Source organism: Geospiza fortis, unplaced genomic scaffold (genome assembly GCF_000277835.1).
Source record: "Geospiza fortis unplaced genomic scaffold, GeoFor_1.0 scaffold408, whole genome shotgun sequence".
NCBI classification, from domain to species: Eukaryota; Metazoa; Chordata; class Aves; order Passeriformes; family Thraupidae; genus Geospiza; species Geospiza fortis.
In genome coordinates, this window is record NW_005054330.1 from 330169 (window position 1) to 352609 (window position 22441).

At 50.3% G+C, this 22441-nt stretch overlaps 1 protein-coding gene across 1 annotated transcript in view; it reads left to right on the top strand.

Annotated features, from left to right (window-relative positions):
• MYO18B (myosin XVIIIB) overlaps positions 1-22441 on the top strand; it is a 135859-nt gene that overhangs the window by 62076 nt on the left and 51342 nt on the right. The window contains 2 exon segments of the mRNA XM_031057455.1: positions 8-76; positions 9600-9670. Coding sequence (XP_030913315.1) covers positions 8-76; positions 9600-9670 — 140 coding nt within the window.

The window sequence follows — 22441 nt, forward strand, 5'->3', positions numbered from 1 at the left end:
CCATGAGCCGCCGAGCCGAGGCCGAGGGCAGGGAGGACGATGTCAGCAGCATCATGAAGAAATACCTGGGCAAAGAGTAAGGTAAGTGTGCCAGGCAGTGATGGCACGGGCTCCGAGCTGTGGGGCGCTGGCCCTGAGCCTCGGTGGCTGTGCTGATGCTGCTGGGGACTGTGTGGGGACAGGATAGCTCGGGACAGCAGGAGGCCCCATGCTTGCCCTGGTGTGCGAGAGCATCCCAGGGCTGCCAGGGTGTCCCTCGGGGTGTGTGGCACTGGGACTGGTCCCACCTTGCCTTTGCACCTTCAGAGCTGCAATGGGGACGCTGCTGGTGCCAGGGACAGCCCCAGAGCCATCCACAGCACCAGCTGGGAATTCACTGGGGTTTCCCAAAACCAGCAACCCTCAGCTGCCACTCCAGCACATGGCAGACTTATCCCCCCCAAGTGCTCCCTCCTCAGTGCCCTAAGTTGTTTTTGGGTGATTTTCTTTCTTGGTGATTAGAAGTCAGCTCAGGCTGGACACTGGGGGTTCCTTCTCTGGAGGATGGGGCTCCCACCTGGCCCAGATATCCTTCCCCCAGTTCTCAGCAGCCTCTGACACCCACTTGGATGCCATGTCTGGATTGCAACTGACACTTGGAGAATTAGGATTTATTGCTGCAATCCGGGTTTGAAAGCGGAGTCCCTAATGAATGCGCCACAACTGTAATTAAGTGTTTAAAATAGATTAGAAAAACATTTTGTAAAACCATTGCCTTTAGAGTAACTTATTGGATGTCAAGCTGTGACCAAATTGACTAAGCCAACACACGAAGGGAGCGCGTGTTAATAAAACATTTCTTTCCAGGAAGCAAATTTGCATAATGCAACATCCCACTTTCTGCAGGATCTGTTTCCATCGAGCCCCAACCCGCAGTGACGAGGAGCCACGTTGGGCACACAGCATCCCTGCTCCTGGCAGAACCACCTCGCGTGAGCAGACACTGCAAATGGCTCCACAAAAGTTGTGGGATGGTTCTACAAACTTTTTTTGGTCCTGGACTTACCGTGGTTTCCTCTTGCTCCTGCCCCATTTCCCAGCTTTGCTCAGGGCCAGCCGCGGGGAAAAGGACTTTCCTGTTCTCCTGCAGTTGTTTGACTTGGGAGTTGGTGCTCAAATTCAAACCCAGCGGCTGCCACAGATGCTGAGGATGTGCCATGGCCCGGGAAAGCCACTCTGAGAGGAGCTGGAGGGACACCAAACCCCTCCTTTGTAACCCAGAGCTGCAGCCCAGGTGTCTCATCCCGCACTGCACGGCCCAAAAATCAGCTGATCTTGAGGAGGGGTCTCAGTGTGACACCCAGCAACAGCAGAGCTCTGAAACTTTGATAATTCCACAGGTATTTGATGGATCCATCTGTGCTTCCATGGCTCCAGCCTGTGGGGGACACCTGGGCACATCCCAGTGGCTTTCAAGGCACATGGACAATGGGGGGGCTCTATTTAATGTCTGCTTGGTTTTTACACAATAAAATATTTGCTTCTTTGACACACAGGTCCCTTCTTGTTATTCCTTTCCCCATGAGGGGAGCAGGTCTGTGGAAATTGTGCAGTGCAGAGCTGAGCACCTCCTTCCACAAAAACCTGTTCTCTCAAGCCTCACCCTTCTTTCCTAGAAGAGATCCAAACTTATTCCTTGATCAGAGGTTTTGGGGCAAAAGGATGCACAATGTCCATGCACAAATCTCTCCTCTCCATCAGGCATTTCCAAGTCATTTGCTTGGCTAGGAAATTTCCACCAATTTGCGCATTCTCCTGTCCTTACCCCAGGGACAGCCACAGGGCAGTGGCAGCTTGAAAGGCCAGTTGGGCTCTGTTCAGCATTTTGTTTTGCCTGTTGTATTCTTCACCTTCACTTCTCATTTAAAGCAGAGCCTTGCAGCAAGCAGCATTTCCCTTGTCAGCGATGGATGGGGAGCCTGGGGATGAGGGCTCACATCAGCGCTTTGCTCAGCAATCCCCGGCCCGCAGGGCTGGCAGGGGGCAGGGTGACATTCCTTCAGCTCCCACGTGTCCCTTTCAGGACGTGTGCCTCATGCAAGAAGGCAGCAGATTAAGAAATTGCCTCTAATTAGTTTTAAATTGGTCTTTTTTTTAAAAAATGATTCCGCTGTTTCTGGGAGGAAAAAGGCAAGTGCTTTTCTCTTTGCAGGGAGTATTGCTCCCCAGGGGGATTTCACAGAGCCAGGGAATCACAGAAGGGTTTGGGTGGGAAGGGACCTTAAAAATCATCCAGTTCTTCCCCCTGCCATGGGCAGGGACTCATTCCGCTGTCCCAGGCTGCTCTAAGCTCTGTCCAACCTGGCCTTGGGCACTCCCAGGGATCCAGGGGCAGCCACAGCTTCTCTGGGCACCCTGTGCCAGGGCCTCCCCACCCTCACAGAGAAGGATTTCCTCCCAGTATCCCGTCCATCCCTGCCCTCTGGCAGTGGGAAACCATTCCCTGTGTCCTGTCCCTCCATGCCTTGTCTCAAGTCACTTTGGAGCTCTCCTGGAGCCCCTTTAGGCTCTGGAAGGGGCTCTAAGCTGTCTCTGGAGCCTTCTCCTCTCCAGGTGAGCACCCCCAGCTCTCCCATCCTGGCTCCTTGGTCTGCCCCAAGCCAGCTGAGGGGAGGGACACCAGTGGCACCTGGAGAAGGGACACCCAGGAGCAGGAATCCAGTGCTGCCCCACCTTTGGCCTCTGAAGTCCCACCCACAACCACCACTGGCCGAGGTGTTGCTTTTGCAGCTCGTTTTTAATCTCATCTCCAAACGTGACACAACTTGCTCATTATTTGTGGCTGTGGCAAAATGATTCTTCTGACACAAAGCCTTTGATTTGGAATTACTACAGTGTTGGCTTTGCTGGAAATTAAGCTGTTCCTATTTCAACTTGCGGGAGAAAAGCAGATTTGTGTGTAATACGCTGACTTCTTTCTTTTCCTTCTGCTTTGCAGGACACAAAGGAAATTGCTCTGTCACTTGGAATGGCTGTGCACATCCTTTAATGACAAACCAGGACAAAAACAATGCTTGGCCTGGAGCGTTGCGGGCTCAGTCCAGAGAATTGTTTGCCCTTGGAGCAGCCAGAGAGCAAAGCTCGTGGATGGTGAGACCGAGCCATCCATCAGTGCTGGCTGGTAGAAAATACGGTGTGTGCACAGCACAGCGGGGAAAGCTCTGGTTCCTGCTCCTCCTGGGAGGCTCAGGAGACACAAAACTGATGGCTGAGCCAGCCAGGAGCAGGACCATGGCCATTTATAGCCTGGAGTGGGAGGGCAGGAGTTATTGCCATTGCCCCTGTGTTTTAGCACATTGACCTGCTCTCAGCACAAGAACTTTGCCCTGTGTTGGGGAAGATGAAACAGGAAAGCCTTATAAATATGATTGCCTGGCAAAAGATTTTGAGAATATGGAAACTATAAGCGAGATTGGAATGAAAGCAAGCTTTGAGATCCCTCAGTTACTGAACAACTGGAAAACAAGGGTGTGGCTGGCTGAAGGTGATCCCCTTTTGATGGAACAACACCCTCTGCTTGCAGACAGGCCCAAGGGTCAGAGCAGACCCTGCAGCTTGGCAGAAGGGGCCCAAAGAGGAGTTCATAGGGTTTAAAATGTAACACAGTGTGGTGATGCAGTGATTCTTATAGGCTGCATGTAAATGCTATAGGATTTGTATCTTGGGCTAGCTTGGTTAGTGAGAATGAGAATATTCAACACAGAAGAAGATTTGTGGTATTATAACGGGAACTTTGTTGCGCTCTTGCCTTTTACTCTCTCTTACCCCTTTTACTCTCTTATGCTTTTGCTCTCTTACCCTTTTACTCTCTCACCCTCTCATCCTCTCTCCCCCTCTCTTCTCTCAGGCCTGCTCTGAGCTGTGGCTGGCAGCTCCCAGCAGGGCCCTGCCCCCTTTGCAATAAACCCCAAGTTCCTGACCTGGCTGCAGAGATCTCTTGTGTCAATCCCAACCATCCTACCCCCGATGCTCCTCCAGCCCTGTGCTGCTGGCAGGGATGGAGGCCCTGGGGAGGGAAGTGTGGAGGCTCCTGGAGAAAGGAGAGGGCTGTACCCAGCATCCCTGTGCCCACATCCCTCCCTCTCCAGCTGGGGCAGACCCTGGCAAAGGGAAATGCCCCCACATCAAACGCAAAGGCATCCAGCAACGAGACTGCCAAGGCTGTAATTAGCATAATTAAAGCGTGCTCTGTTCTCCCACTGGCTGTGCCTGTGGAAAGGCTTCCTCAGAGGAGTGATCTCTGTGAGAGCTCTTTTCTTTGCATGATGCCCATCACTCAGGACTGAGTGTCCAGGGCCATCCTGCAGCACTCCTGGAGCGTTCCTGCTGGCAGAGCTTCCTTTGGCTCATCACATCCATCCCTCACAGAGAATCCAGAGGCAGTGCAGGTGAGCTGGGCAGGCTCAGGTCCCTGCTGAGGTGGGTACCAGGGCTGGACACCTCCCTGGTCTCCCCATCACCCCCCTGAATCACAGCACTTTGCAGGAGCTGAGCATCAAGGAGATCACAGAATTCCGGAGTTGGAAGGGACCCACAGGGATGATGGATCCAACTCCTGGTCCTGCACCAGACCACCCTGAGAATCCCACCACGTGCCTGAGGTGCTCTGTGGCCTCCTCCAAATCTCTCAGAGCAATCAGGGAACTCCATTTAGTGCACTTCCAAACGATTAGCTGGGTCTGCGAGCCCTTTTCCCAACAAATAAGCTGTTTTTCCCAGCACCTGTATCTGTGAATGCTCTCTTCACAGAGAGCAGCAGGCACAAGTTTCCCAAGGATTTTTCCTGGGGAAGGCAGTGAGAAGCTCAGAGAAGAAGAGAAAACAATTCTTATCTTTACTTGCTGCTCCTGTTGTTTTGCACATGTGGAATGTATTATGGAGATTATTTTCCCAAAGTGATTAATTAATTGGACACCAGTGAAGGTTGTTTTGATTCCTTGACCAATTGGATCCACTGTCTGGGTTTTTCTTTAGTATTCCTTAGTATGGTATCTTTGTAGTATAGCATCTCTTTAGTATGTATTTAGTATAGTATTAGTGTAATAGAGAATAACTTTATAAAGCAATTGTTCAGCCTTCTGAATCATGGAGTCAGAGCACTTTATCCCCTGGCTGGGGATTGCCTGTTTCTATGATAAACGCTTGGCTTTGACTCCTAACTCTACTCAGAGGGATGGGAAGCAGCCAGAGCTGCACATCCTCCCCTGGTAGAGCAGCCAGAGCACTTTATTCCCTGGCTGGGGGATGCCTGTTTCATTGATAACCGCTTGGCTTTGACTCCTAACTCTGCTCAGGGGGATGGGAAGCACCCAGAGCTGCACACCCTCCCCTGGTAGAGCAGCCAGGGTTGTCCTGATGGGTTGGTGGCTCTTGCAGAAGGATGGGGACGTGGAGCCCCCACCTCTCCTGGGCTGTGTTCAGCTCCTGCCCGTGCTGACAGGATTCAATTTCACGGCACTTGGATGCAGGGAGTTAATTCCTGATTGCTGCCATTAAATGTGTCCCTTCCAAAAGGGAGATAGAATTGAAATTATTTCTCCTTGGGGTGGCTCAGCGGGCGTGGCAGCCTCCCCCCTGCCCTGCTCACTGTTTGCTGCTGTGGCTGGGCTCGTGCTCCAGCAGTGGCCAAGGCCACCCCCAGCACTGGGACTTCCAAATGGGTTTGGAATGGGCAAATGGGTCTGTGAAGAGATGATGCAAGAGTTTGGCATGGTGTGGCACTGCAGGGATGGGTGGGAAATGAAAATGGACTGGATTTGTCAAAGCAGTGCTGTCTTGGCCACCCTCCTCATCCCTGTTTGGATGGAGAGCAGGAATTGTGTCCCTGTGCTGTGCAGGACCACTGAGGGTGATCCTAAATCCCCTGTCCCCACCAAAATCAGGATCTTACCCCTGCTCAGGGTGTCTCCTCACCACTCCCTGCCCATCCCAGCGTGGGGCGAGTCAGGAGGAAGGCAGGATGCCCTCTCTGCCCAGCTCCTGCCTTTCCCCCTCGCTCAGGGCCATCTGTCAGGCTGGGGCTCGTTTTCATCACGCTGAGCTTTATCCTTATTGAAGTCCCGCTGGGATTCCTGCCTCAGTGCCAGCCAGCCCACACCCTCCTGCCGTGCTGGTGACAAGAGGGTGACAAGAGCGTGCTGAGCTCCTGCCGAGGCTCCCAGCAATCCCGGCACAGCCCGGAGCATCCCGAGCATCAGCCCGGAGCATCCCGAGCATCCCGAGCATCTGGGGAACATCAACCACCCCACACACACACCTCTCCTGGGGGAAAAAATCCCTGAAGTCAGGACAAGGAGTCAGAGGGGGCTCTGGGCTGAGGCTCTGCTGGGCTCAGTTTAGGCTGACACTGATCCTGCTGCTCCAAGGGCTTGGAAAAGCTGAGATGCAGATGGCAAAGGGGGATGTGATGGGGCTGTTCAGTGACCTCAGCAGGCTGGGATCTGCCCAGGAGCAGAAGGGACGGGGCTGGCCCTGCTATGGACCACCATGTGCCCCTGGGTGGCTCCTGGTCTCTGCCAATTCAAAATAATGCAGAATTTATAATTCATACAATGCAGAATTTATAATGCATATAATGCAGAACGTATAATGCATATCATGCAGAATATGCATTATAAATATATAATATATATACATTATAAATATAATATATAATACATTATATGAATTAAAATAAATATTACATATGTTATTTATCATATATCTAATATGATAATTTTTGCCTATATATTATAAAGAAACTATTAGATATACATATATGGTGAATACATATTATACATTGATACATCTTAAAATTACACTTTATATTATATAATACATTATATATTATAGATTCTGTGTGATGTATTTTATATGGTAGATACATATTATATATTGATACATCTTAAAATTACTTTGCATATTATATAATGCATTATATATTATAGATTCTGTGTGATGTGTTTTATTGATGTATTCTATATTTATAGAGGAGCTTGCTATGTCATCAAATGACTGATACAGCAGGGAAAAACCACTATAATTATCCTCATTCTATTTTCCACTTTCACTAAGTGTACCTCTGAGCTGTTATAATGGCTATAATTAATTTTTGGTTGTTATTTTGGAGTGCAGGCCCACGCAGGCCTTTCCCACCTATATCCAAGAGACCACTTTTACCACACACCCACAGAAGGCCACCCTGGCCATTAAGGAAAATTGCTGCCAAATGAACTTAATACAAATTAGATTTAGCTGGACAGCCAGCGAACATTCCCAGTAATTTGGATTGTGCTAAATAATTTATGAGAGGACTGGGGGCAGGAGATGGCTCCTCATTTGCTCACCCGGGTGATGAAGAGGGCTGGGCATAAACCTCCACACATTGGCCGTGGCTTTGGGGGAAAAGTGCTGTTTTTCCCTCAACTCCCAGCCAAGCTGCTCTTTCTGAGTGATGAATTTCTCTGAATCAAAGTCCTGAAAGAACAGCAAGAGCTTAATTACAGTGCAAGGTCTTTGTGCTCGTGTGGCACATTGCAAACCAGCTGGGGAGAGAGCTGCTGCAGGAGGAGCCTCCCAGAGCCTCTGCTGGCACTGGGGTACCTGGAGCAGAGGGAGGCCTTTAAAGGGAATAAAACCCACCCAGCAGAAGCAAATCCCGGATCTGAGGCTCATTTACATTCCAATTGCAGAGCTCTGGGCTGGCACTGACTCCAACACACCCAGGCATCACCCACAGCAAAAATCCAAAACTGGGGCAAAGCGGTGCCGCTGAAAAATGCTTTTCCTGAGGAATATTCATGGAGCAGCCAGGGCACCATGGCTGTGCCTTGGGAGAAGGGTCCCTGAGAGCCAGCCCTGACCCTGAGCTTGTCACGCTGCTGCCACTTTCTGCTGATGTGTCAGAAATAGCTCAAGGTCTCGGGGGCTTTAAGACAAAGGTTTGGTACCTGTCCATTTTAATTACTCTCCAACAGCACAGCCTTTGTCAGCTGCCATCCCGAAGGATAAAGCCACCCTGCTCTGCCAGAGTTTCCCAGCAGCAGTGGGTGGGATTTCGCAGGGATTTGGTCTGCCTGGTGCTGTACAAACACAGCCAGGAGAGGTGCCAGGGAGGGGGAGCAGGGCTTGGTGCTGGGGTGCCCCGGGCAGGCACCGGGAGCAGCACCAGGACGTGGAAGCTCAGCCGAGCACGGGGAGCGTGGGCAGGGATCCAGGGAAACAGGGCTCCGTGCTGGAAACCTGAACATGTGCTTTCTGGGAAGTGCCAAGAAAGCAACATTTGGAGGTTAAGAAATGGCAGAAAACAGACAGATTTTTCCATGCGAAATTCGGAGAAACGCCGACTGCGAGCTTGGCGGAGCCCAAGCTGTGCAGTTTGGGTGATTAATTCATTAATATTTATCTTATATACAGGGGGATTCGGGCTCCTCAGATGAAAGGTGTCAGTGGCATTGCTAGGATGAGGGGCAGGAAGGGGAGTGTGGGCTCTGCCACGAGCCCTGTTTGCCCCTGTTATGGGGTTATGGGATGGGCTGGAGGTGCAAACCAGGTGTGTGAGGGGGGCACACCTGGAAGGCTCTGTGCCCTGATCCCTGCTGGAGCACAGTGAGATTCTCCCCTGCCCCAGCTCTGCACCCCCCCAATATCTCAGCATTGTGGTTTTGAGCCCCAAACACCCTTCAGATTAAATTATTTATTCCTGTGAAATGTGCTTACAACTGCAGAAGGATTTCGCTTAATTGAGAGTGCAGCCAGCATTTTAATAAAACTATAAAAGGGTGAAACGTGCATAAACAGAAGAAAAGTGTTTAATCTCGGCACAATCACTTGATGTTCATGAGAGCATTTAGCTTCCAATATTGCAAAGCAAATAATACTGAGATCCCACGAGCAAAGAGATATTTTTATCCTTTTGCACAAGCCCTGGGTTTAAATCTGACATTATAATTGTGAATTATGGTAGTCCATTACCATAGCTACAGGAGGCTCTGACCAGCCAGGGGATCACATTACTAATGGTTGTCATAGGTTGGCTGTGGTGACAGCGATCCCTTGGGACTGCCATGCCCTGGGTGACACCACAGAGGTGGCATTGCAGCACGGGCACAGCACGGGTGTGGGGTCAGCGTGGAAAACTTGTGTTGAAGCCACTGCTGGCTGTGCTCTGGAGCTGGGACCAGCAGCCTGCTGCCCCTGGGTATGGGACCAGCACCTTCGTGTCACTGGATATGGGAACAGCACCTTCGTGTCACTGGATATGGGAACAGCACCTTCCTGTGCATTGGATATGGGACCAGCACCCTCCTGGCCTTCCTTGGAGGTGCTGGGTGAGGGCTGAGGCTCTCTGAGCCCCACACGGGTGCCCACATCCTCACACCAGTTACAGCAGGCAGCACATCCTCCATCCAGTGCTGTTCATAGCTGGGAGCAGCTTGTCAGGGCTCTGGGCTTTGGGATTGCACAGAGCCCGTTGGATCTGCTCCCACTGCATCCCTCAGACCCCTCTGCAGAACCAGCAGGGGCCCCTTCCCCAGCCCCCCTGTGCTGAGCATCCCCCCAGCAGCACCAGGTAGAGGCAGGGAGAGGGAGAACCCCTCCAGTCTGGGATTCAGACTCTCTGCTCACAGCCTGCTCACTGAGAAAAGCATTTGTGTGTTGTACTGTAACCAAGGAGACTGGGAACTCAGGGAATGGCCAGTCCCACTTATCAGGAGCTTTTCTTCATCTCTGCTGGCGCACAGGATTGTGCTTGGTTTAATAAAGAGCTTGAAACAGCGTCGCCCTTTGCAGGCAGAGACAATTCCTCACCAGGCACTGACGTCCCAGCTGGCATCTGCCCACAGGGAGAGATGGACAGCTCAGAATTCCAGCAGCTGGAATTCCCTGCACTCCTCCAGGCACCAAACTTCCAGCCCAGCTGCAGGAATCACCAGGAAATTTCCAGGCAGCTGCCAGGAAATTGGCCATTGGATTCCCCTGGGATCTCTCCAATTTTCGGAGGATGCAGTCTCCCTTTTTATCCAAATTTCCCAGCCACATTTCCCTTCTCTCTTTCCCCATTGGCTGAGATACTTGAGAGGTTCAGGGAAAGATGGGCAGCTCAGAAATCCATGCACCCAGTAGCTGGAATTCCCTGCATTCCTCCAGGCACCAAACCTCCATCCCATCTGCAGGAATTACCAGGAAATTTCCAGGCCAGCTCAGAAATCCATGCAGCCAGCAGCTGGAATTCCCTGTACTCCTCCAGGCACCAAATTTCCAGCCCAGCTGCAGGAATTACCAGGAATTTTCTGGGCCCTGCCAAGGAAGGCTCCTCGTGCCAGCTGGGGTGATTAATTCATGAATATTTATAATATATACAGAGGGATTTGGGCTCCTCAGATGAAAGGATTTGGGGTGCTGCACCCCACAAAGGGGCTCTGCACTCTGCCCCAGGGAGCCCTGGCTGTGCCCAGGAGATGTGGAGAGAGATCACTGGGAAAATCCCAGTGGATGCTGCACTGCCACCTCTGTGCCCCCCAGCAAGGTGCTGCTCCTTCCATCCGTGGGACAGAGCATTAATTTATTCCTGCCTATCTCAGAGCCTGCTCCTGGGGAGGAAAGCCATTATTTAAACATTAATTCCTTGTGTGGGCTCTCCTGCAATAAAGCAGGAGTGCGGAGGTGTTGAAGGAATTACGTTTTTATTTAATCACGGAGTAATTACAGGACCAGAGCTCTGTGGAGCAGCTGTGATTGACTTCCCAGCTCAGCCCCAGCTCACAGGAAGGGCCAAACTGTCTGACACCAAACACACAGGGCCCACCTCACCCCTGGCATGGCCACTGCAGTGGTGCCACTGAGAAATGTAAATGAACAAATAAATGTAAATATAAATATAAATATAGATGGATTCTTAAACCAGCCGGTTGAACTAAAGATTGCACAGGAACAAATGTTTCAGTTTTTAAAGCACAAAATGCTTTTTGATGCAGTGTAATGTCACCCTTTTGAACAGCTTTGTGCCCAGATGGGCCATTTCATTCCAGCTGACACCACAGGAACGTTGAGCAGGCCTTGAAATTCGGGCTGCAAAGGCACAGAATTCCAGGAAAACCCTTCTGGTTTCTTTTTTCTGGCATTGTCCATTTGATTGCAGCATTGAGGCAGTTCCTTGTAGAGCCAGGAGGAGAGAGCAGGTGAAACACTCAGGAGATGTTGTTTTCTTTTTTCCAAAGTGCTCACAAATGTGTCGGATGAAAACCTGCCTTTGTGCTTCCCTAGCACAATATAAATATAAATATAAATATAAATATAAATATAAATATAAATACAAATACAAATACAAATATAAATATCTGTGCATTTATTTATAGTGTCCTGCAAGGAGAGCCCCAGCTCAGACACTACTTCCAGGGTGGTTTTGCACCAGGGAGCTGCAGCCCCATGACCCAGAGCAGGTCCCTGGGGATGCATCCAGACCATTCTCCAAATTCCAAATTTTTCACTTAGCAGAAGGCAAAGGAATCGCCCCAAGGGTGACAAGTGTAAGAGAACAGCTTGTGGCAGGAACAGCTTCACTGGGAACTGGAATATGCTGGGAAATGTTTCTTCTTCCCATGCCATGGCAATTACTTGAATCTGCCTTAAAAATTTGCCCTAAAAATTCCACCAGTTTTATCAAAAAAGCTGATTTTGAGGCCAGAGTGTTCTGCAGGGTCTGGGCTGACACTGGAGCACAGGCAGTAAATTCCTCCAGTTGTTTTTTTTGCTCAAGTGAAGCTTTTTCCTCAGAAAAAACATCCCGACTTAATTTGAAAACTTCAAGAGGCTGAGAAAGCATCACTTCCCCTTGATAATTCGTTCCAGTGGTTAATTACCTCGCTATTAGAAATGTGTCTTTTGTTCTAATTTAAATGTGTCTGGCTCCAGCTTCCAGTTGTTGGCTCTCTTGTGCTTTCCCTGCTGGATTAAAAGGCCCTTTCAGAGCTTGCTGTATCCCAGGAACATATTTGCAGAGCGGATTCAAGGCACCTCTGGATCCTCCTTGGCCAAACCCCAGGAGCTTCACTCCCTCCTTGCCTTTCACTGGTACTTTTTTCAGTTCCTCAGAGAATTCTCCTCCCTCTTTTATTCACCCTCTCCTGTTTGCCAAACCCCTCTTTAATGAAGCACATTTCCCAGCCCTGCATGGAATATTCCCCTTGGTCCCACAGGTGCATCCGGACCACAGCAACCCCCTAAACCTCACCAGGGCTGTGCTGGGGCCACTGCCTCCAGCCTTGGAGGGTGTCAGAGCCCTGGCAATGCCTGTGGAGCTGCTCTTGCTCCTCCAGCCTCTGAATTATTTTCACATTTGATCTTTTCTGGGACGCAGCCTCCCAGTTTGCGAGCGTGGCCTATATTTCCTGTGTCTAGATCGCAGCGTTGTCTTGGATCTGATTAAAATGTGTTTTTTTCTTGGATGGCAGCAGATTTACCCAGGAATCCAGATTCCCCCTCTCCCTCAGGACACCGTCTCGCCAGCAGTCCCAGAAATCAGGGCTTTTTACCCCAACTTTGTGGCATGGGAAGTGTTTCTTCATCCCAGAGAACTGCCCTGGGCATGGAGCCATCAGCTCCTGGGTGCTGCTGCCAGCACTAACAGGTTTAGCATCAGCCCCATGGCTGATTTAAGGATTAAGCTCCTTAGAGGGAGCAGTGCTGGCTTTGTGGGAAGATCAGGGCTCAGGGATCCCCCTTCCCATCCCAGCAGCCTGGGAAGCACTGAGGTAATTCCCTGTTGCAGACATCTTCTATGAAAAATCCTTTCCTTAGGATTTTTCCTCCTGAGAAGCTGAGAAGCCTCAGGAACAGAATGGAAACAATGGTTATCTGCTGCTGTGGAATGCAACAGGTGCATCTGTGATCGGTCTCATGTGGTTGTTTCTAATTAATGGCCAATCACAGTCAGCTGGCTCAGACAGAGAGGCCGAGCCACAAACATTAGTTATCATTCTTTCTTATTCTATTCTTAGCCAGCCTTCTGATGAAATCCTTTCTTCTATTCTTTTAGTATAGTTTTAATATAATATATATCATAAAATAATAAATCAAGCCTTGTGAAACGTGGAGTCAGATCCTCATCTCTTCCCTCAACCTGAGACCCCTGTGAACATTGTCACAATTCCCTGCCCTGTTCAGTCCTTGTGGCTCTCCCACAGCTGCTGCCATGGCCATGCCACTGGCACACCCTGCCACGTGAGGGGACAGGAGGGTGACAGTGCACCCTGCAGGGCTCTGGCTCGGCCACCACAGCACAGGCCAGGTGGTGCTGCCCCACACGCTGCTGCTCCTGGGTTATCCAGGCTCCTGGGAAGTGCAGGTGGGCAAGCAGAGGGTGCTGGAGGTGCCCTGCAGGTGGATGTCCCAGCACGGGCACAGGAGCAGCCCCATCCTGAGCCGGGCATGCGCCCACGGTGGCTGCAGAGCCCAGCCCTGGCACTGGCCCAGCCCTGGCACTGGCCCAGCCCTGCTGGCAGTCACGGGCTGGCTGAGGTGTTCTCAGCAATCAGATGTCACCGCTAAGCATGTCTCCAGGGGCAGCAGCGGCGTCACAGCTCCGTAGGACAGCTCTCAGTGTCCCAGGGCGGTGACAGCAGCAGTGTCCGGCCCTGGGGACACCTGAGCACATGGGCTAACCAATGGTGGTGGCATCACTCAGCCCTAAGGACCCCATCCCAGGGGCATTCCTCTCTCCCAGCACAGCCCTGGAGCCACTTCCCTCACCCCCACATTTTGCAGGGCTTTGTGTCACCACCTGGGGAGGGTCACAGCGCCAGGTCTCTGGTGATTGTCGCAAACATTTCTTTGTGAAAAATCTTTCTTTTAGGATTTTTCCCTCTGAGAAGCTGTGGCCTCAGAACCAGACATAAACAATAAGTTATCTGCTGCTGTAGAATGCAACAGGTCCGTCTGGAATGGGCCATCTTAGATGTTTGTGGTTGATGGCCAATCCGGGACGGAGCTCCCTCAGACAGAGTCCAAGAGAGCAGCTTTTGTTATTCATTCTTTCTTTTCTGTTCTTAGCTTAGCAGCTTCTGGAAACCTCTCCTTTCTTTTTCTTTTTAGTATAGTTATAATATTTGTCTATATAATAAAATAATAAATCAATCCTTCTGAAATATAGAGTCAGATATACGTCTCTTCCCTCATCCTGAAAACCCCTGCGACCACCATCACAGGTGATGGCTTTTTGATCTGTCCACCCCCCTGGGGACCCTGCAGAGAGCTCCCTGGGGACACTCATGGATCCCTCCTTGCTCCTTCTGCCTGGCCAGGTGACAAACAGGAAGGGACACCCACGGCAGGAGGAGATGCGGAAAAATCCCTGGCAGCTTCTCTGAGCAAAGCTTCAGTTCCCTCCTTCAACAGGCCCCGTGCCTCTGTGCCAGGCACAAAGGGACCTGTGCCCTGCACGGGAGAGTTCATAAATCATCAGTGACTGCCTCAGCTCTCCTCTCACGGATGCTCCCTGTGGAGCTGCCCCTCCTCCTCCTCCGAGGTCTCTCACAGCACCAGCACGAAAGCATCGAGTGAGTAAATAAAGATAAGGCTCTTACTCACTGCTGCCCACGTGAATCATCACCTGTGTAAGGAAAATTAATCCACAAACATCAGAGGTTTGTGTCCAAAACGGAGACAGAGGAATCCTTTTACTTTGTTCCAATTAAAGGGAGAGGCCATGGGGCATTCCCCTGGGAACTCCCAGATTTTTGGAGCCTCCCTTTTTATCCCAATTTTCCGGCTGCATTTCCCTTCTCTCTTTCCCCATTTCTGAAGTACTTGAGAGGTTCAGACTTCCCAAAACACCTGATACCAAAGATTTCCCGCTAATGCATAATCCTCCCTTTTAATTCTTATGGAATTTAGGGGTTTTTCTGCCCCATTGTTTCTTTCATCTTTCAATGTGTCATTTCATTTCTCAGCAAACCTAAAGTTTATTGGTAAATGCAAATATCTTTTTCCATTCATCGATCAGTGGAATCCTTCCCATTGTTTCTTTTATCTCCCAGTGCTGGTTTTATCCACCAGCAGACCCACAGCTTGTTTGTGTTATGAGTGAGTACTCCAATTTAATAATTAAGGAAATTTATTAAATAATCAAAGTATAAATTTGGAAAAAGCCACAAGCAATTTGACTCTGAGCCAGGTGATCAGAGGCAGGGAAACCCAGGATTTGGCCTCTATGCACCAAAATCCCTGTGGGTCTCCAAATGTCATTTCTAAGGGGTTTGTTCTGTACAGTCTTTTGGGCTTCTTTAGCATATTATTGTAGTTTTTTCTTTCTTGCTGCCTCATTTCTCAGAACTGGTGAATAATTGCTGTAATCCCATCAGGTGAAAATCTTCTGGGATGAACTTCTGGCATTGACTATTATCTTATTGATGATGCCTATCAAATGCCTCCTGCTGTGGTCTTGTCAGATGAAAAAATCCCTTGAAATATCCATCTCTGGAGACAGTGTCCTCCTGGTGTTTGAATCTCCATCCTTATCACTTAGCCTATTGCTGCTTGTTGCCTGACACTGGCTTCAGTACACAAAATCCTGTGGTTTTTAATTTCCTTTAGCATGAATTATTTTATGACATTTGTAAAGACAAATCCGCCGCTCCTCTCAGCTGGGTGGGCAGCCAAGGAAAACACTCCATTTTCCCAGACCTCTGCAAACTGAAAAAAAGCAGAGCTGGCTGTCCCCTTGCCCTTGCTCTGGGCTGTGCTGGCAGCACTGAGCCCAGAGCCCAGCACGGGAGCCTTTGCCAAGCAGCTGCAGCAGCGCAGAGCCTGGGCTGTGCTCTCACAGCCTTCACTGCTTTCCTGCATCTTCCTCCTCTGCCAAAGCACCCGTGCCACTGCTGTCAGCAAAATTAATCCACAAACATCAGATTGTGGATTGGTTATGTGCAAAAAGGAGACAGAGGTGTCCTTCTTTTGGCTTTATTTGAATAAAGGGAGAGGCTATGGGGCATTCCCCTGAGATCTCCCAGATTTTTGGAGGAGGCAGCCTCCCTTTTTATCCCAATTTCCCAGCCACATTTCCCTTCTCTCTTTCCCCATTTCTGAGGTACTTGGGAGGTACAGACTTCCTGATGTGCCTGACACCAAAGATTTCCCTCTAATGTATAACCCTCCCTCTTAATTTTTAATTCTTATAGAATTTAGGGGAACAGCGTGTGAGGCAGGGATGGGACCAGAACAGCACCAGCTCAGGACCTGCTGGCTGCACAGAGGCTTGGAGGGATCCATAGCCCATCCAGAGCCCTTGCTCAGCGCTCAGAGGCAGCAGCTGCAGCCTGCAGGGAGCAGGGCAAGGGGCTGGAATGCTGCTCCAGTGTGGCAGACAATTTTATGGAAAATCCCTTCCTTAGGATTTTTCCTCCTGAGAAGCTGAGAGGCCTCAGGAACAAAATGTAAACAATGATTATCTGCTGCTGTGGAATGCAACAGGTGCATCTGTGATTGGTCTCATGTGGTTGTTTCTAATTAATGGCCAATCACAGTCAGCTGGCTCGGACTCTCTGTCTGAGACAGAAGCCTTTGTTATCATTTCCTTCTTTTTCTATTCTTAGCCAGCCTTCTGATGAAACCTTTTCTTCTATTCTTTTAGTATAGTTTTAATGTAATATATATAATAAAATAATAAATCAAGCCTTCTGAAACATGGAGTCAGATCCTGGTCTCTTCCCCAATCCAAGAACCCCTGTGGACACCGTCACACTCCAGGACCTGTGGATTGTTACAGGGATTCAGGAATCTGCTCCTGGAGTGGAGCACCCACACCCTGATGGGGGAACAGAGCCACTGTGGTCACCTCTGGGCTCTGGTGGGACACCCAGGCAAGTTTTATGGCTGAACAAATGGATGATTCTCCATCCCAATCATCAAATGGAAGATTCCCTACCCCATCTTGGACAGGCCTTGGAGACACATGCTCCAGTGGAAAGTGCCCCTCTCCAGTGCAGGGACAAGATGGGCTTTGAAGTCCCTTCCAACCCAAACCATTCCAGGATTCCATGGCAATGGGAACTCATTCCATGACAAAATGGGAACTCCTGTCGGGAGCAGGAGGAGAGGCAGGGCCGGCATCCCCCAGCCTGCTCCCCTGGCAGGGCACACGTGTTGCTGCATGATGGATGTTTGCTCTGTACCGACCCAGGAGCCGAAATAAATTGCAGCTATACAATGAAGAGGCACTTTATTGCTCAGGCATTAGGCAAAGCTAATGTAATCCGAACCGATATTGAACACAAATCCTTGGCTGTGACTCACCCTGCTATTACATTGTGTTCTGCAGAGCAGCCTCGTGCCATCAGAGTCAGGCTTTAGGGAAAAATAAGAAAGGAACAGGCTTTTCTCTCTCCCTGTGAAAGACAGCTGCAATGACGGCCAAATCACCCAATCATTGCCTTAATTAATAATTATTCGGAGCCTCCTGGGATTGATTGGATCATTATGACACCAAGTGAAGCCTGAAGAAGAACTCCAGGGGGAAGATGGTGCTGATTCCGTGCTCCCTTTGCCTCTCTCACTTGCAGAAGGAGCATATCAAAGCTTCAGGAGCTCACAGGGAGGGGAGAACCTGCATTTTTCCTGGGATAACTCATTCCTGCAAGCAGCACCTGACTTCACAGCCATCACCTGCTCTTTCTGCCTGGAGCCCAGCATGAGGCCTTTCTGCTGTGCCAGAGCTGCAGCAGCAGGATGAGGGGAGAGGGGATTTTTATTCCTCCAGCCTTCCTCAGTCATCTCCCTCCCTGCCTGGGACTGGAGCTGGGATCCTGCTCAGCACAACCTTTGGTTTCAGGTGCCACGTTGGTGCCTGATGCACAACCAGCAGCCAGGACTGAGTGTTGCACTGCCAGGGCATTCAGGAATATTGGATTTGCCTTTCCAAACCAGCTGTGGGTCTGCTGGTAGATAAAACCAGCACTGGGAGATAAAAGAAACAACGGGAAGGATTCCACTGATTGATGAATGGAAAAGGATATTTGCTTTTACAAATAAACTTTAGGTTTGCTGAGAAATGAAATGACGCATTGAAAGATGAAAGAAACAATGGGGAAGAAAAACCCCTAAATTCCATAAGAATTAAAAATTAAAGGGGAGGGTTATACATTAGAGGGAAATCTTTGGTGTCAGGTGTATTGGGGAGTCTGAACCTCTGAAGTACCTCAGCCAATTGGGAAAGAGAGAAGAGAAATGTGGCTGGGAAACTGGGATAAAAAGGGAGGCTCCAAAAATCTGGGAGATCCCAGGGGAATGCCCCATGGCCTCTCCCTTTATTGGAACAAAGTCAAAGGACTCCTCTGTCTCCTTTTTGCACATAAACCTCTGATGTTTGTGGATTAATTTTCCTAACATTCCCCTCTGGGAATGGGGGTGTTGAGGAGACACTGATGACTCAAGACCCCAAACACTCCTGCCAGGCAGGGGCAACGTCTGCCCCGTGCTCTGTGAGGCTCAGAGCCCAGCACAGCCTTGTGCTGGGCTGGGAAATCTCAGCACACCTGAGGTCAATGCTAATGCAGTCCTTGATCCCACAGCCAGCACTGCAAATCTTCCCTCTAACAGAGCCAGGAGCTTCTCAAACCCTCCTTCTCCCTCTAACTGCTCCCTTCAAGAGCAGACAAACTTGGGTAAACCAAATTTTGTCCCCCTGGGCCATGAGCTCCAGAGGATCTCAGCATCTTCAGCAGTGCTGAAGGGCAGAGGCCATCCCCACTCAGTCCCTGCATCCCTGATCCCCTGCCAGCACTGCACCCAGGCACCCCTGGGGAGAGCCTGTTCATCTCCACACTGCTGCACAGGACTCCTTGAAGCGTGCCAAGAAAATAAACATGATCCCTGAAAGAAAAATCAAAATCCCTCCCACTCCTGTGCCGGATCATCCTCCTGTTGGATCTCCACGCTGTGAGCGCGCAGGGATGAACTAACCACGAGTGCTGAGCATGGAAATGGCTCTCCAGCACACTGAGGTGACTTCCCTGGCTGCATTCTAGCCCTGTGATTTCCTTGGCTGCTTTGGGTCACCCTCACTGGCACCTTCTGGGCATGAGAGCGGGATAGGGACCAGCAAGGAGCACCCCAACCTCTCCCAGTGCCTCAGGGACCTGCCAGGTCACATTGCAGTGATGAACACACCTTCCCTGGCTTTGGGGAGGAGGGAATGAACCATCCCCACGCTGCCAGCAAAGCCTCCAGCGAAGGCAATAAGTCATCTACTCCTCTCCCTCCCTCCCAGAGCATCCCTGGTTAATGAGATCATCCATCAACAGGATTTTTGGAAGCTGTCAGCTTGGTTCAGGCTGAAAGACTCAGCCACCAGCCACAGGGCTCCAACAGGGTCTGAGGAATTGGCAGAGGCACTCGCTGCTTCCCCTGCCCCACACCCAGCCCTGCCGACCCCACAAAGGCCCCTGCTGCCATGCCATGGTGCTCGAGGCTTTCTGGGCACAGAGCACACCCAGACCCTGGGAAGGGCCCTTTCCTGGCTGTGCTGCTGCTGCTGTGGCACAGGGAATGCCATGTGCAGCACTCCTGGGCTGCTCCCTGGAAAGGTCAGGCTGGCAGAGCGCAGTCGCCAGGAAAAGGCTCCCAGCCCTGGGATTGGTTTGCCCTCTGACAAACACGGGAGGCAGAGCAGAACCAGGGAGGCACGGGGATGAAAGGGGGTGAAAGCAGATGGCAAGCCTGGGAGGGACCAGAAATACCTGGAAGGCTTGAACTTCAGAGAATCGGTGTAACATGCGAATAAGTGCATTTTCCACGGTGCTGTGCGTGGCAGGAGGACAGGCAGGGGCTGCTGCTGAGCGGTTTGTGCACCATGAAATCAATCCCACCCAGCACACACAGGCTGGCTCTGCCAGGAATCCTTCCCAGCTCCCGCTGGCCTGCCTCTGGTTGACACCCACAGTTCGCAAATGGAATTAGAGCAGTGATGAGCAAATGGAGACCTTCTTCCTCAGAGTGGTGAAAAAAGCTGATCAAAGTGAGGAAAATGCCTGGAATGACAGGGATTTAGGGAGGTGTGGGACAGAGCAGTGTTGAAGCAGGGCACTCAGAGCTGGAGTCCCCACATGAGAGGCTGAGCATGCCCTGGGCAGGGCAGCCACGTGTTTATTCCCAATCTGAGCCCTTCCATCTCCTCTGGGCTCCCCACTGCCTTCCCACCGGGATATCCCAGAGATGTGGCTCACCAGGGGCTGCCACCCTCCCTCCCCATGTACCAACACAGTGCCACACTCCCAGCTCCACTTATCTGCTGCCAGGCTGGCCAGCTCTGGCTGTAATTTCATGCTGTTATAAGCAATCACGCTTGTAAAGCAAAAATCACGGCTGTGTTTCGTGGCACAGAATGCGAAGGAGGCTTTTAAGCACTGGAGAAATCCCAGCTGATGGCTCATCCCTCTATCCCTGTGCTGGCACAGCTTCATCCCGATGCCCGGACATCCCCACAGCCACCCCCTCACCCGCGGCTTTCAGAGCAGTCACAGATAATTATTTCTTCCTAATATTTCACCTAAACACACCCTCCTTCAGCTAAAAGCCATTCTCACGTACCCCAGCACTGCACACCCTTGTTAAAGCCCTCCTCATCCTCCCCCTCCTGCTCAGCAGCAGCCCTGCAAGGGGCAGCCCTGCTTTTTTAGCAGCTCTCAGTAACAAGCCCCAGGTGGAAGCAAAAATCTCTGTGACCCTGTGATATTTTATGAAAAATCCCCTTGCCAGGATTTCTTCTCCTGGGAAACTGAGAAGCTGCAGCTTCTCCACGTTTTGTTCCTCTAGAATGGCATTTGGAGAATTGTTTACCCATCATGTGAATTGTTTTTAATTAATGGCCAATCACAGCCAGCTGTGTCAGACTCTTTGAGTCTGTCACAAGTTTTTATTATTCATTCTTGTCTAACCTTCTGATGTCTCCTTTCTCTTTCTTTAGCATAGTTTTAGCATATAATTTTCTTTTAATACAATATATATAATAAAATAATAAATCAACCTTCTGAGAACTTGAAGGAATAAATCAGAACTTCAATTCTCATGTCTCGCCTTGTCCCGAAGACCCTCCCAACACCACAACAATTGGTCCCACACCTGCCCTCATATCCCAAACCTCCTCCCTGTGCCCTGTGACAAGGATTGGGTGGCCCAGTGGTGGGGACAGAGCTCCCCTGTGAGAGGAATAGCAGATTTACCTTTCCAAACCAGCTGTGGGTCTGCTGGTAGATAAAACCAGCACTGGGAGATAAAAGAAACAATGGGAAGGATTCCACTGATTGATGAATGGAAAAGGATATTTGCTTTTACAAACAAACTTTAGGTTTGCTGAGAAATGAAATGAGGCATTGAAAGAATGAAAGAAACAATGGGGAAGAAAAACCCCTAAATTCCATAAGAATTAAAAATTAAAAAGGAGGGGTTTACATTAGAGGGAAATCTTTGGGATCAGGTGTACTGGGGAGTCTGTACCTCTCAAGTACCTCAGCCAATGGGGAAAAACCCCAAAATTCCATATCAATTAAAAATTAAAGTGGAGGGTTGTACATTAGAGGGAAATCTTTGGTATCAGGTGTTTTGGGAAGTCTGAACCTCTCAAGTACCTCAGCCAATGGGGAAAGAGAGAAGGGAAATGCAGCCAGGAAATTGGGATAAAAAGGAGGCTGCATCCTCCAAAAATGGGAGAGATCCCAGGGGAACGCCCCATGGCCTCTCCCTTTATTCGAATAAAGTCAAGGGATTCCTCTGTCTCCTTTTGGGACATAAACCTCTGGTGTTTGTGGATTCATTTTCCTAACCATGTGTCCCCCGTCCCCGCCTCGGTGCTGATCCCTGGCTGTGCCTGTCACCGTGTCACACAGCCTGGCACGGACACCCTGTCAGACAGGCAGGGAACGTGCTGTGTGCTTTGCGAGGGAAACCAAGCTCCGTATGGCGCTCTCCATCTGGGCTCTGAGGCTGCCTGCAAGGGAGGAAGGACAGCCAAGAGCGCACACCACTGTCCCAGGGGGACAAAACCTGCCCTTGCTTCCCTGCTGCCATGTGCTACCACCCTCACCAGTAGCAGGAAGAGGGACTGGGAGCCCTGGAGGTGGCACTGGGTGACACGGGGAGGACACACCGGGAGGGCAGCCAGGAAAGGAGGGAGGGTGTCACTGTCATATTTTCTGAAAAATCCCTTCGCCAGGATGTCCTCTCCTGGCAAGATAAGAAGCCTCAGCTTCTCCACGTTTTGCTCCTCTAGAATGTGATTTGGAGAATTGTCTAGCCAGCATGTGAATGGTTTTTAATTAATGGCCAATCACAGCCAGCTGTGTCAGACTCTCTGAGTCTGTCGCGAGTTTTTATTGTTCATTCTTGTCTAACCTTCTGATGTCTCCTTTCTCTTTCTTTAGTATAGTTTTAGTAT